Source organism: Beta vulgaris, chromosome 4, assembly GCF_026745355.1.
Source record: "Beta vulgaris subsp. vulgaris cultivar EL10 chromosome 4, EL10.2, whole genome shotgun sequence".
Classification (NCBI taxonomy): Eukaryota; Viridiplantae; Streptophyta; class Magnoliopsida; order Caryophyllales; family Amaranthaceae; genus Beta; species Beta vulgaris.
This window is the reverse complement of record NC_079205.1, coordinates 4,718,647-4,732,957: the sequence shown is the minus strand read 5'-3', so window position 1 is coordinate 4,732,957 and position 14,311 is coordinate 4,718,647. Positions and strand designations below refer to the sequence as shown.

Sequence of the window (14,311 nt, the reverse complement as noted above, 5' to 3'; positions counted from 1 at the left end):
TAATTGTTGTCGTCGTCCTTGTTCTTGCTGCTATTCTTATTATATATATATATATATATATATATATATATATATATATATATTATTATATATATATATATATTATATATATAAATGTGTGATCGGGCAAGCAGTGTAGTCCACCATGTCCCCTTTCAACAGCTGACATGGAAATTATTTCAAACTTCTTGTATTACTCACAATATGTTTATCAAAAATTTGATAATAAGTCCTAAATTCGCGATAAATTACTTTGTAAGTGATTATCCAGCCACAAAGCTACAATTTTAGTTATAACAAAATACCAATATTGAGTGTATATCCTTCCGCCACACTATAAAAATAAAAAACTTTATTAACAAGTCAAGTCTACAAACCCTTGACTACATGCTTCGATGTCCTAATACACCCACCAACTTGGAGTCCGAATCCTTTAGACTTTTAGTGAAACTCTACAAAGTAGAGTTGCATCTGAACCATACATTTTAAAGTCAAGGGCCCATACGTGGGAGGGAAAAATTAGGGGGTGAATTTTGATGAAAAAACTTAGGGGGTTTTGGAAATAGAATATAACCATTGATTTTTTATTTAATGGTTGATATTGCTCAAACTCTATCTTGTAGAGTTATTTTTACAACTTTAGAGGATTCAAACACACCAACCGGCACCTCCTAATTTTAACAAAATGTCAACAATAAATACTACATCCGTTGGGCCTTGGTAAAGATATATAAATAGTGAAAAATTGAAAACGAAGCAATAAATTTAGTTGCATATACTATCCATCTAGGGTAAGAAAAAAAAAGAGTGTACACTTTTTCCATCATTATTCTTTCATAATTAATAAAACAATAGTGAAAATAAAGTATGTATTTAGGCTTACATATAACACATTCACTTGTGACATCCGGACATCCCAATGAAGCTAAAGAAGCATGGAAACGGTACAGACAACTCTAAGGAGCATATATCTTTGAAGGGGTGTAACCGTGTAAGCAACATATAATAATACACTAGTTATTAGGTCCGGGCTATGTTTCGGGTAAAAAAAATTCATTTATTAATATAATATTTTATGATAATAACACTAATTATAACTTAGTTTAGTGTTTAAGACTTTAGTATATATATTTGAGGTCTCGAGAACAAATCCTATACTATGCAATTTTTAAAAAAAATTATTGTACATGGATTACAAGAACTAATATTTAAAAGGTACAAATATAATAATGTGAACACTTAAAGCATGATTATAAGTTGGTTGAGATGGTAATTGTGCCATATATAATAACAAGATGTCACGGTTTCAAATCTTGTTGCAAGTTAATTTTACTTTTGTTAGACATGACTTATGTATACATTGGACAATTATGGTGGAATAACAGAGGTGCCACGTGGCGTGTATACATTGTCACACACGCCTTTTAATATATTTGTATAGATAGATATGGGGAAAAATGTATGCTTTTAAGTTTAGGAAAATTAGACAAATAACTATTTCATCCCCTTTTTTAATTACACCATTTTCTTTTTAACACTATTCATCAATTACTTTGTTAAGCTATCTCACATCGTCATGTAAGAAAAAATATAATCAAGTGAAGTCTTATTAGATTCGTCTCAATACGAGGATCCAATTAAATATTTTTTATAATTTTTGCATATACGCAAATAGAGATATTAATATTCAAAAAAGTATCTCGATAAATATGAAAAAGTAAATAGTGCAATTAAAAAATAAAAGAAGTATTTAGTAAATTGTATTGCTATGAGAGATTGAACTTCATGCTAACTTATTTTTGAAAACATAAGTAAATTCTATAAATAAGATATGAGAGATTGAACTCCACGTTAACTTATTTTTGAAAACATAAGTAAATTCTATAAATAGAAACTATTGTAAGAACTAAATATTGATAATACGTCCAAATGTTGCAAAAAGTAAGGATTTTTTTTTTATGTGAGCTTTATTATGTTTCACATTTTACATGAAAAAACATAATAATTTTTAAGGCGGAAAAAAAATGTAAAACAATAAAATTAATAGTACTCCCTAAATGAAGACGCAGAAGTCACAAACTCACAACCTAATCTGAAACAGATAACCTACTACTAAAATATAACAAGCGAAAATAGCCTCAGGCTTATTACTTTATAAGTCAATATCCAACCACCAAGCTACAACTTTTATTTTGTAATAGATTATCAATCTCATGTAGTACATCCTTCTACCTCATTGCAAAAAGTAAAATTATAATAAGATTAAGAACTTATAACAAGTCTCATACCCTTAACTACATACTTCAAATGTCATAAGACAATTATCAATCTCATGTAGTACATCCTTCTATAAAAAAAAAAATAAAAACTGAGCTGAAATTAAGCTTCAAATACAGTGCCTCAAGGTTAAAGGCACCTTACTTCTACACTTGATCAGGACTTATTGAAGCTGACTTTACAAGTTCTGTAAGAGCTTATTTGAACTTGTGCCTAATCTGGCAGCTGCTACATCAGCAAAATCTCTCTCAAGTTTTGCCACTCGAACCACCAGTTTGATTGATATATCACTAGCATTATCAGGCTGCCTTTGATCTTGTGGATGCAACTTTTCCTTAAGTGAGCTGCCTTCATTTCCAGTGGAACTTTAACTTTTTAACTGCTTAAAAGTACCCACACTCTGAGCAATTGATTCAAGTCTCAAAGCTAATGGTACATGATCTATGTCAAGAGAATCAGATGCCACACGTTTTCGCGTAAGGGTTCCCACACTCCGAGCAATTGATTGAAGTCTCATAGCTAATGGTACATGATCTATGTCAAGAGAATCAGACGCCACACGTTTCTTTGCTGTCGAAACCCCTTTTCGACCATTTGGGTCAGAAGATCGTTTAATCTTGATCAGAGGAGACTTAACAGCAGCTGATGTATGTGCTCTTATTTTTTTATTTCTAAGAGCAACTTTCTTAATCACTGCATTAGAAGGTAATCTCAAAGATAATGGAAGATTATCCGAATCACTTGAATCATAATCATCTTTGTTTTCACAAGGTTTAAGCATAAGCAGAGGAGGAACACATGGACTCTTTACTTTCACACCAGGTTGAGGTTTGCCACTTTCCTGTCTCCCAACCAATCTTTCACCTATCCGTGCCTTAGAACATAGTCGCAACGCCAATGGAAGATCATCCGAATCACATGAATCATTATCATCGTTAGCACCCTGAGGCTGCATAAACACAGCAGACGACCTGTTTTGCCAATTCTCCAAGTTTGAACAATAAGGCCGCCAACAAAAACTATCACCTGATGATCTCAATGCATTCCTTAAATCAACCAAACTCCCCTTCAACCTCACCTTATCCCACCTAGCAATCCTAGGCTGGCCTAAACTCAAAGGCTCCGCTAACTTCGATCCTAAGAAGGGAAACCTCTCTAATGCCCAAAGTTGCACAATCTGAAATGCACCAGGAACAGAAACCTCCTTCGTAGCAGAATCAATATCAGCAGCATGATGAGTGATAAATGTTAAATTCTGGTACAAACAAGCAAGAACAGCAGGAGCGAGAGCTATCTTCTCCCCTCGAGCAAGATGAACAGCAATAGAAAAAACATGTTTTCCTACTCTTCTGTCATTAAGATCAGGAAACACAAACATAGAGAGCCAATATGCTAAAAATCCAACATGCTCAATCTCATCTTTCTCCTCATTAAAATAAGTAATCCAAGCTTTACTTTCATTAGTTCTTATTGACAGATCATCTTTCACTTGTTGCAATTTCTCTTCCATATTCTTAGATGAATCCTGGAAAAGCGAAAAGTTTACAGTTTCTCCTAAAACAGGCAACCCATATAAAACATTAACATCTTCTAGAGTTATGGTGGCTTCACCCCATGTAAAAATGAAAGTATTGGTTTTGGAGCACCAAAATTCAGATAAAGCAAGAATAATTTCTGGGTTAGGTTTGATCTTATGTAAAGAAGAGAGGATTCCATCACAAATACCTGTTAATTCCCAGATTTTGGCATATTTTGGGGATAATTTCTCAACCCAGTTGACCCACTTCTGACGGGGTTTTCTCCAACCACGGAAATTCACTTTAATTGGCCATTTTTGAAGGTTTTTCTGTAAGAAAATGTCCGATAATTGACGGGTTTTTGTGGGATTGTGTTTTAGATATTTTTCAAGGGTTTTGGGTGTTGATTGTTTTTCCGCCATTGATGGAGAGGTGTGGAATACTGTAATCACTAATCAGTGGTTTTCTAGAGAAATGACGATTGACGAGAAAAAGACAGAAAGTGGACTCATATAAGATATAACCTAAGAAAGGGGAAAACAAGTTGAAATGGCGCGAAATTAAAATGGTAGAATGGCGCTACTTAATGTTTTTGAATTTTAACTTTTTTTCTCATTTGATATTTTATTACTTCTTTCATGTGTCAACTACTCCCTCCGTCCTAAAATATAATTCTCATTTTCATTTTGGGTGTCCCAAAATATAGTTCCTATTTCTATATTTAGTTCCACATTTTTCCGTAATTTGTCTAGAAAAATCGTGTCCCATCATTTATTTGCTTCTTGAAATTTGTTTTTTTCTTTATATATTCAACTAAAATGTTACAATTAATGCTCTTTCACCAATTATTCTCCACTTTCTTCTCCTAAAATCATCTTTTCCCATACAACATTTATTTAAATAAACAAAAAATCTTTACTATCCCTTTTATATTCTACTTGCATAAATTACCGTGAAAAAAGGGAAATGGGAACTATATTTTGGGACGGAGGGAGTAGTATTTAGGCTATGTTCAGTTCACCTTATTTTTGCTTATTTCAGATCTAATCAGATCAGATCAGATCAGATCAGAAAAAATAAGTTCATATCAGATTAGTTCAGATCATGCTTATATTTAAAAATCATTATATCTTTCATTACATATATTAGTAAAAATTATAATAATTGAATATTAATAAAGTACTCATTGAGACAAATCAAACAAGACCTCACATGACTATATTTTTTCTTATATATTGAGAGAAATCTAAAAGATAAGATCTTGTAATCAGATCAGATCAGATCAGAAAAAATAAGTTCAGATCAGATAAGTTCAGATCAGAAAATTTCAGGTGAACTAAACATAGCCTTAGGCTCGGGTTATACCCCATGTAATTATATTACAAAATATTTTTTGATTTAGTGGTTAAGACATTAGAGCACAAGCTTAAGGTCATGGGATCAAATCTTATACCATCTATATTTTTTTTTTTATTGTACGTGGAGTACATGAAGTCAAAACTCTTCCTTGTTGAAGAACATCTTTTGATATATTAGTATCGAAATATAGATTCTTGTAAAAAAACCATTATATATTAAAAAAAACTTGCCACGAAGTTACCTTTCATTTTTGTTACGAGATAAAATTTGTCCTTGGATTTCGGCCATTGACTTTCAATTTAAGATATTGACTCGCACGCATACCTCTATGACCCATCCAATCCTCCAATTTCTTTTACTTTCTCACAAACAAATGAAAGTATGGAGAAATATGAGAGCAAAAGGAAAGAAATTGGGCGGGTGTTTAGTGGGTTACGTGATGTGTGCGTGCGAGTCAATTCCCTGAAAATAGAAGTTAATGATTGGTTTGTAACGAAAAAGTTTCATCTTGCAAAAATTAAGTTCATAAAAGGTGGTTTCGTGCTATGTTTTTTTAATAAGGTGGTTTTGTTATAAAAATTGACATTCAAAAGGTAAATTCTAATAATTTTTCCTCTTTATTATCCTCATAACTCAATTATCATACTTCATCCGTTCCATAATAAGTGAAACACTTACTATTTTAGAACGTTTCAAAATAAGTGAAACATACCTTAAATGGATAAAAGAAAGTAACAAAATGACAAGAGTGTCCATCCCAAACTTGTGTGGTTTGCTTTTCTCTCTCCTCCTTTTGATAATAATAAGGGTATTTTATGACTTTTTGGCTTTTGAAACTGATGTTTATTAAATCTTGTGCCCAATTTCTATGCTTCACTTATTATGGAACGGAGGAAGTATGCAATAATCTACACAATTTTAATTTTGTAAAAAGTGTGCAATCAGTTCATGAATAACTAATAAACCACAAAATGATAATATGGATTATGGGTCAATTTCCATACCTAATTCAAAGACATATTATCTCCATATACAAATATATACACAAAATTATGATTGCAACCTAAAAAAAACCACAATAATGTTTGAAGTTGGTTCTTAACATCAAAAATCCAATCGGTAACTAGTGAGTGTCTCAAAAAATGCCCCGAGTTTTTATTTTCCGTATTTTTTTGTCTAGTTAGAAAAACTTGACGTGATAAGTAATTTCATGATATTTAACAAATAAACTAAACCCTTAAAATTTTGAGGGTGAAAGCAGTAAATTCACTTTTTACAAGAAATTAGGGCAAGATAATATGTTAACAATAATCCGTTGTTACTACCATAAAAGTGCCATAATTCTAAATACTTGTATAAGTATTTTAATGATACTAATATAAACTAAACAAAGATGTTATATTTGATTTGTGGTTAAATTCTCACTTTTCATATTACGAGGCAAGTGTTTGATACGTGATATATGTTAAGCCCGTATTTTGTCCTTATTTTGGTGCATTTTGAGGGAGATCATGTTATGATTTGTTGAAATTTGTATCCAAGTGATATGATTTGAGGAAAAATGTCAAATAATTGGAGAAGTATGCATTGCGGTTCATTTAGAAGCCTAATAGCACCATGGATATGATGTAGGGTCCAAAAGGGAGGTATTTGGGCCTCCTACAAGGTCACATTGCATTGGAAGCCAAGTTCGGAGAGTCCAAGGAAGGAAAAGTGAAGATTCGGGTCACCACGAGTCGCGGTCTTGAGCGCAGCTCGCGGTGGATCGCCGTGAGCATACCGCGACTCGCGGTTCCATGGGCAGCGGTTTACTATGTTATTTTCGCGTTTTTATTTCTTAGTTCCTTTTGCTCGGAAAATATAAATAGGGGATGTTTCTTTATTCGGTATGCACGTTATTATTAGTTTTTAGCCCTAAATTCAGTTTATAGAGAAACACTAGAGAGTTTTGAAGATTAACTTGATCGAGTATTTTGGAATTCTCTACAATTCAAGCGTTATCAATAAGTTTTACTTTTTCCTCTCCTTTTGATCTTTTTAATCATGTCTTTAATTATATTTATTGTTTTCTATGCTATGATTAGTGAGTAGTCTTTCTATCTAAGATTGAGTTGAGCCCTAGTATGGATTGATCATGTAAACTCTTCTCTAATTCCCATGTTATTGAATCATATGTTAGGGTTTGACAAGATTGTTGTTATTGTCAATTATGCATCTTTATTTAGCCCTAGTTTTATATTATCAACGAAAGTTGGAGTTGAAATTAGGAGTATTTGTTCGATGCTAAGTTGTTATTTTAGTAATTGATTCATCAACGAAAGTTGGGTCTTAATTTAGATAATCTTGTTGTTGATTTAAATTCTTCCATGAAAATAGGCGAGAACTAGAATTGGGAATTGTTTGACATTAGCTCTAAATGCTTCTAATTATGTGTGTAAACCATGAAAATAGGAGACATGCATGTTAGTTAGGCCTTTTGTTATCACGAAAGTGAGCTCTAGGTATTGAGGAATGACTGAGTATTTAGTTTCGGTTCGCAGCCGTGCTTTATTATTGAGTCATAAGGGAATGTCAATCTCTCCTGAGCTATAATTGAATAACTGGGACGTGAGTTATGGTTTGATCAATTCATATTAGTGGTGATGCTTAATCTTAGTGCTTTAATTATCGTATTCATATAGTTTGCCATATATCGTCATTAGTTTAGCCTTTAATTTATAGATTATTCATCATTTCTGGATTGTGTAACTATTTTATAATCTAAAATCAAGTAGTGATTAATCTTGCACCTCCCTGAGTTCGACCCGTATGTGCTACGACACCGTACACTTGCGGTATTAAAATAAAATACTAACAATATATAGACATTCTAAGAAATGTTTTTTAATGAATTAGGTATGAGTAAGAGTATAAGACTATCAAAATAAAGATACTCAAGCATCATATTTGTTATTTTCCATATTTCACAATTACTAATAAGTCATCGAATTTCTTTTATAAGGGCAACCAGCCAACCATAATGCTAAGTTATAACCATTTGTAGTTTTTGTGTGCCACATTACAATTTCCATATTAGATATTAATCAAGAAAATTCTCCATATTAGTAGAAAGATCATGTAATTATAATATCTAGAGTAATCTAGGAAAATATCCATGAAAATATCTATGTTAGAAAAATCTAGATATCTTTATAGAATGATGTATAATAATATCTACCTAGGGAAAATCCTAGAAAAGTCCTAAGAAAAATCTAGATGTAAAAATCCTAGAAGAATCTAGAGACAATTTTCTTACCACACCTATAAATAGATGATGGTGTAAGTCTTGAGGATGTATGAAAAAAATCACAAAGTTAATGAAAAAGCCTACCATTTCCCATAAACAATTTCTCCCTTTACCATCAAACAACAACACTCTTTGATCAAAAACTCTTCTTAAACATAAAAGTTCACTACTACTTCCGCTCAAGTTTCCTACATTCCAAAACACAACAGCTCAGCCCCTGCCCCAATCTCTTTAATTGAAAACCATAATCACTTGTAACTTTCATGAGTTAATTCATTAATAAATAAAATAAAAGTATAAATCAATTGCACCCATCATACAATTCTTTCACCATATTTAACCACTTGTGTAAAACCTTCCAAAAGCTACTTGAGAAAGCTAAGGTTTCACTTGCACCAAGCAAAAACTACTTGTAAGTTGTAAATCCGCAATAGTTGAGTTTGTAGCTCCAACTTATATTATTTGTAAGTTAGTCCTTATTTCTAACCATTGATGACGAACAAATAAAGATGAGTTGGGATTTGAGAAGCCCGCTACTTCAATTTAGCTTTTGGACTGAGAGAAGAACAATAATACATTGGCTCTGTTTGGCAATACTACCTGAAATGTAGCTGAAACTGATTGTTGGGTATATGGTAGTATATGAAGCTCATGGAGGTGTATGGGTGTGGAGATGAGGTTGCGTAGAAGGAAAACGTCATTTGGGATATAAGGCTAACTTTGAATGGTCATATCTTTCAATCTATAAATGATTTTGAGGTGATTCAAAGTGGAGGTGATAGCTTGTTCCGAGAGCTTTCCAACGATAGGTCATATGTCCAATTCCGGTGAGAAACGAGAAAGTTATGACGGTTTTACGAAGAACTGACAAAACTGACGGGGTACTGTCCGCCCGCGGGTTGTCGAGCGCGGCCGCGGGGTGTCGAGCCGCAAATCCTATTTTTTCCGGTTTTTTGTTATTAATGAGGGTATAAATAGAATCCTAATTATGTTTATTCTATTATCATCTTTAAACATATTGAGAGAGAAAAAGCTGTAGAGAGAGTTCTTGAGTGCTTTTGTAATCTTTCTTAATATTCATCGATTCCTAGTGCAGATTCGTGGTTTTTCTCCCAGTTCTTGGGTTTCCACGTAAAATTTCTGTGTGCTTTCCTGCTTTATTATTTGATATTCTATTATTGTTTGATATTATTCTTAGATTGATAGTCAATAGAACTTACAAGTGGTATCAAGAGCTAGGTTTGATTATTGTCTAGATCTAGAATAATTAACAATGGAGGATTCAAAGATTAGAATTGAAAAGTTTGATGGGACAGATTTTGGATATTGGAAGATGCAAATAGAGGACATCTTATATCAGAAAAATCTGTATCAACCTTTGTCTGAAAAGCCTGCTGAGATGGAGGAGGCTAAATGGAAAGTACTGGATAGGCAGGCACTAGCGGTGGTGCGTTTGACATTGGCTCGGACTGTGGCGTTCAATGTCAAGGATATCAAAACAACGGCTGGATTGATCAAAGCACTGTCAGATATGTAGAAGCCCTCTGCAATGAATAAGTATATCTGATGCGCCGTTTGTTTGGTTTAGAGATGAATAATGGTAGTTCTGCTGCTGAACATATTAATGAATTTAATTCATTAAGTCAGTTATCTTCGGTTAATATTGCCTTTGAGGATGAAGTGAAAGCCCTAATTTTGTTGTCCTCTTTACCTACTGCTTGGGAAACTGTTGTAACTGCTGTTAGTAATTCCTCTGGTAAAGAGAAATTGGTTTATGATGTTGTCCGTGATCTGATTTTGAGTGAGAGCATTCGAAGGAAGGAGAGTGGAGAATCATCTGGAGCATACAGTGCAGAAGGTAGAGGGAGGGGAAAAGGGAGGAACTTTCAGGGAAAATCGGAGTCAAAGGGGGACCGGAGTAAGTCAAAAGGCAGGGCTAGTGTTACTTGTGGGGTGGGTAATGAAGGACATTTAAAGAGAGATTGTCCTAAGAAAGTGAATGGGAAAGGGAAGAAGAAGGTTCAAGAAAGTGATGATGAAGAAGATGCATCAACTAACTTGATTTCGGAATACGATTCCGATGCTTTGATGGTAAGCATGGATGATCAGGAAGAGTTGGTTGGGTGCTCGGGATCATGGGTCTTGGATTCGGGTTCTTCTCACCATTCCTCACCATGCAAGGAGTTGTTTCGGAATTTCAAGTCCGGAAAACTTGAAAAGGTCTACCTTGCGGATGGCAAGGCAGTGGAAGTCATGGGGAAAGGTGATGTGAGTGTGAAACTCACTCATGGTGGCTCGTTGGAGTTGAAGAATGTCAAGTTATCCCAAGGTTGAAGAAAAGCTTGATATCGTAGCCCAACTTGCTACATCGGGTTAAAGGTTGTGTTTGATGGTGGTTCTTGGAAGATTGTCAAGGGAGCAATGATCATAGCTCGTGGGGCAAGGAGTGGAACACTTTACACCATGGGGGCACATAAAGGGATCCAGGATTGGGATGAGAACTTCATGTAAAGTGTCGTTTGGTCGGAAAACTATCGATAGGGGGCTAAGGGATGAGAACCGTGGTGAAGCGGTATCCCGGTGGCAAATTGACCGGTAAGCGAACAAGGTGAAGGACGGCACACAAGCATGTAGTGCCGGAAATCCTAAGTGGAACAAAGGGTGTATTGTTCGAGTGGGAGCAATGTGAGTTTGCTTTTGGAACAATGAGAAGCTTCTTTGGCTTAGGTGGTAATTGGTTTTATTGAAGTTTAATGAGACTTCAATGTGCTTCTTTGGTTGGAGAGCAAGTGATTGTCTTCCTTAGTTGTTGAGGAAGGGGTCTTCATTTGGTTGTGCTTGTCTCTAAGGTGATCCGACCTCCGGGGTAGGAGGGTGTGTAGGTTCATGGAGTGATGGTGCAATGATTTGGAGTTTAGTGATTAAGAATCAAAGTCGGTGTAGATTTTGATGTCTTTGAATTGGAGTTGGTGCAAACTTCAATGTCAGTTTCCTTGGTGTAGAGGAGATGTTGTCATGGGAATGCTTGAGGTATGACATGGTTTAGACACGACTAGAGATTGCTTTTGCAGTGGGAGTTGTGTGTAGGAGTTGAGATGAATGAGAGGATGATGAAGGTATGAAGTTTTCTTCACTTACACCTATCTCCAAGTGGGAGATAGTTGGGTATATGATAGTATATATGAACTCATGGAGGTGTATGGGTGTGGAGATGAGGTTGCGTAGAAGGAAAACGTCATTTGGGATATAAGGCTAACTTTGAATGGTCATATCTTTCAATCTATAAATGATTTTGAGGTGATTCAAAGTGGAGGTGATAGATTGTTCCGAGAGCTTTCCAACGATAGGTCATATGTCCAACTCCGGTGAGAAACGAGAAAGTTATGACGGTTTTACGAAGAACTGACAAAACTGATGGGGTACTGTCCGCCCGCGGGTTGTCGAGCGCGGCCGCGGGGTGTCGAGCCGCAAATCCTATTTTTTCTGATTTTTTGTTATTAATGAGGGTATAAATAGAACCCTAATTATGTTTATTCATTATTAATCATCTTTAAACACATATTTGAGAGAGAAAAAGCTGTAGAGAGAGTTCTTGAGTGCTTTTGTAATCTTTCTTAAATATTCATCGATTCCTAGTGCAGATTCGTGGTTTTTCTCCCAGTTCTTGGGTTTCCACGTAAAATTTCTAGTGTGTGCTTTCCTGCTTTATTATTTGATATTCTATTATTGTTTGATATTATTCTTAGATTGATAGTCAATAGAACTTACACTGATAAGGTAGCTGAAACTGATAAGGTACAACTGAAACTGATAAGGTGCTGAAACTGATAAGGTAGCTGATTAGTTTAACTGTTTGGCAGAACTAGTTGCATGAGTTGATTCATTATTTAGATTTTGTAATTCTTTTTATATATATATATATATATATATATATATATTAATATATATATATATTTCGTTCAACACTAATTTATTTCAATGTAATTGAATAATAAAAAACAATATAAATATTTGAAATCGTAACTCACTTGAACAAAAAATATTTCGCTAATTCTCCATAAGCAATTATGCAACACATTTCTCTAAATTTATACTATCATATTATGCGTAGAAATCGTCATAATACAAAAAAATACGATACTTGTAAAATATAATAACAGATTATTTTCTACTCCATATTTGATTAGCAATACCGTCACGAACCAAATCCATCTCTTTAGAAGTCTCTCTTGATGTTTCGCTACTTCTGTAATCAGCAACGTCCGGGATTCTTCATTTGGCATATAATCCGGATTATTGTCGAGCATACTAAACATAAGGTCATTTGTTGAACTTTTTCGTATGTAGTTGTGTAAGGCAAAGGTGGCCATTATGACATCAATTTGAGTATTGATACTGAACTGTGGCATTTGCCGTAATATTTTCCATCTTTTTTTCAAAACTCCAAATGATCTCTCGATACAACTTCGAAGGGAAGAATGAGAGCGGTTGAAAGCTTCTTTTCATTTATGGTGGCTCATGTTGATATTCATCCTTATGATACATTGTCTTTGGATATGGTACCAAATAGCCTTTTCTATCTGGATATCCCTTATCAACCAAATAATACTTACCTGTAATAGATTAATAAAACAATGGGTTAAAAAATATATAACTTCAAGTAATAATTATAAAAAAAATCCTATATACTTTCAGGTGGTTTTGGAAAGTTTAATTCTGGTGTGTGAAGTGCATGAAGAAAAATACGAGTGTCATGAGCAGATCCTTCCCATCCAACAGAAATGAAAGCGAAACACATATCAAAATCACATGTAGCCATGACATTGAAAGTAGGGATCCCTTTCCTTCCTCTATAACGCAGTTGCTCTGCTTCAGGAATGCATGCATCAATATGAGTGCCATCAATGCACCCAATAGCATCCTATTATATTTAGAAATAATGAAAGATAAATAAGCTTAAGTGATTATGATAAAGGGTGTAATATTATGCCAATATTTAATTACATTGTATAATTATAAAATCTCAATATGAGTTTATGAAGTCATACCTTAAAATATGGCATGTATCTTGAGTCATGTTCAATTTGGGATGGTATATCTGAAAAGCTTCTATCCTTTGGTTTTATTATATCACGTGCAAGACCCATATAAGCCCTACTTCGGCCACTAATTGCTTCTAGAACTTCATGAAATGCTCTACTAATAGTCTCACCAGAACGTTGAAATCGTTCTGCTACTTCTCTATTAGATATACCCAATGCAAGAGTGTAGATAAATATACCGACTTTTTCAACAACAGTCATTTTCTTACTCGGTTTCAGTCCATATGTAAGATGTAGTTCTTCACATAATTGTCTAAACACACTTGACTCCATCCTAAAAGCATTGATGCATCGTATGTAATGTCCGTTTAAAACGTCATTCATCCAGTCTTCTCCTGTTTGGTTGGAAGTCATGCATGGTTCTTTGTAGATTTTACAAAAATATGTTGCTATAGCACATGTATTACATGTCATGAGCACCCAAAATAATTTTTTCGTTTTCTTCTTTCTCCTTTCAATGTCCATCGTGTATACCTAGTAACCATATAATAATAAAACTGCAAAAATTTAATCAAACTTAAATATAATTTTATAACACACAAAAACATAATTCAATTTTTGTCATTCACATTCACTAATAAAAAAAAAATTTAATACAAACTACCAGTCATATTGACTACATTAATTTATTAATCTCGAAATGAAACTAAAACATAAAAGCAACTAAATGAGTCTAACAGAAAACCATTCATATGCCTTGAGTATGCATGTAACCCAACCAAGTCATCCTTGATTCATCGTCATCCATTTTTTGAAAATTTCTCTTCTCG

At 34.0% G+C, this 14,311-nt stretch overlaps 1 protein-coding gene across 1 annotated transcript; it reads right to left on the bottom strand.

The window, feature by feature from the left end:
- Window positions 1-13,016: 13,016 nt before the first annotated feature.
- On the bottom strand, window positions 13,017-13,742 carry LOC125496277 (uncharacterized). Its single transcript, XM_048641714.2, has 2 exons — window positions 13,488-13,742; window positions 13,017-13,360 (listed from the first exon to the last, which is right to left on the bottom strand). Exons 1-2 carry the CDS (start codon window positions 13,740-13,742, stop codon window positions 13,121-13,123), a joined length of 495 nt encoding a protein of 164 aa, XP_048497671.2. The 3' UTR covers window positions 13,017-13,120.
- Window positions 13,743-14,311: the final 569 nt, after the last annotated feature.

What these genes read in the sequence shown, in the direction of transcription:
- LOC125496277 (XM_048641714.2), bottom strand. Translation starts at nt 13,742, where the DNA reads ATGACTGTTGTTGAAAAAGTCGGTATATTTATCTACACTCTTGCATTG. An exon ending in GATACATGCCATATTTTAAG is followed by an intron (nt 13,361 to 13,487) that starts GTATGACTTCAT and finishes TAAATATAATAG; the next exon opens with GATGCTATTGGGTGCATTGA.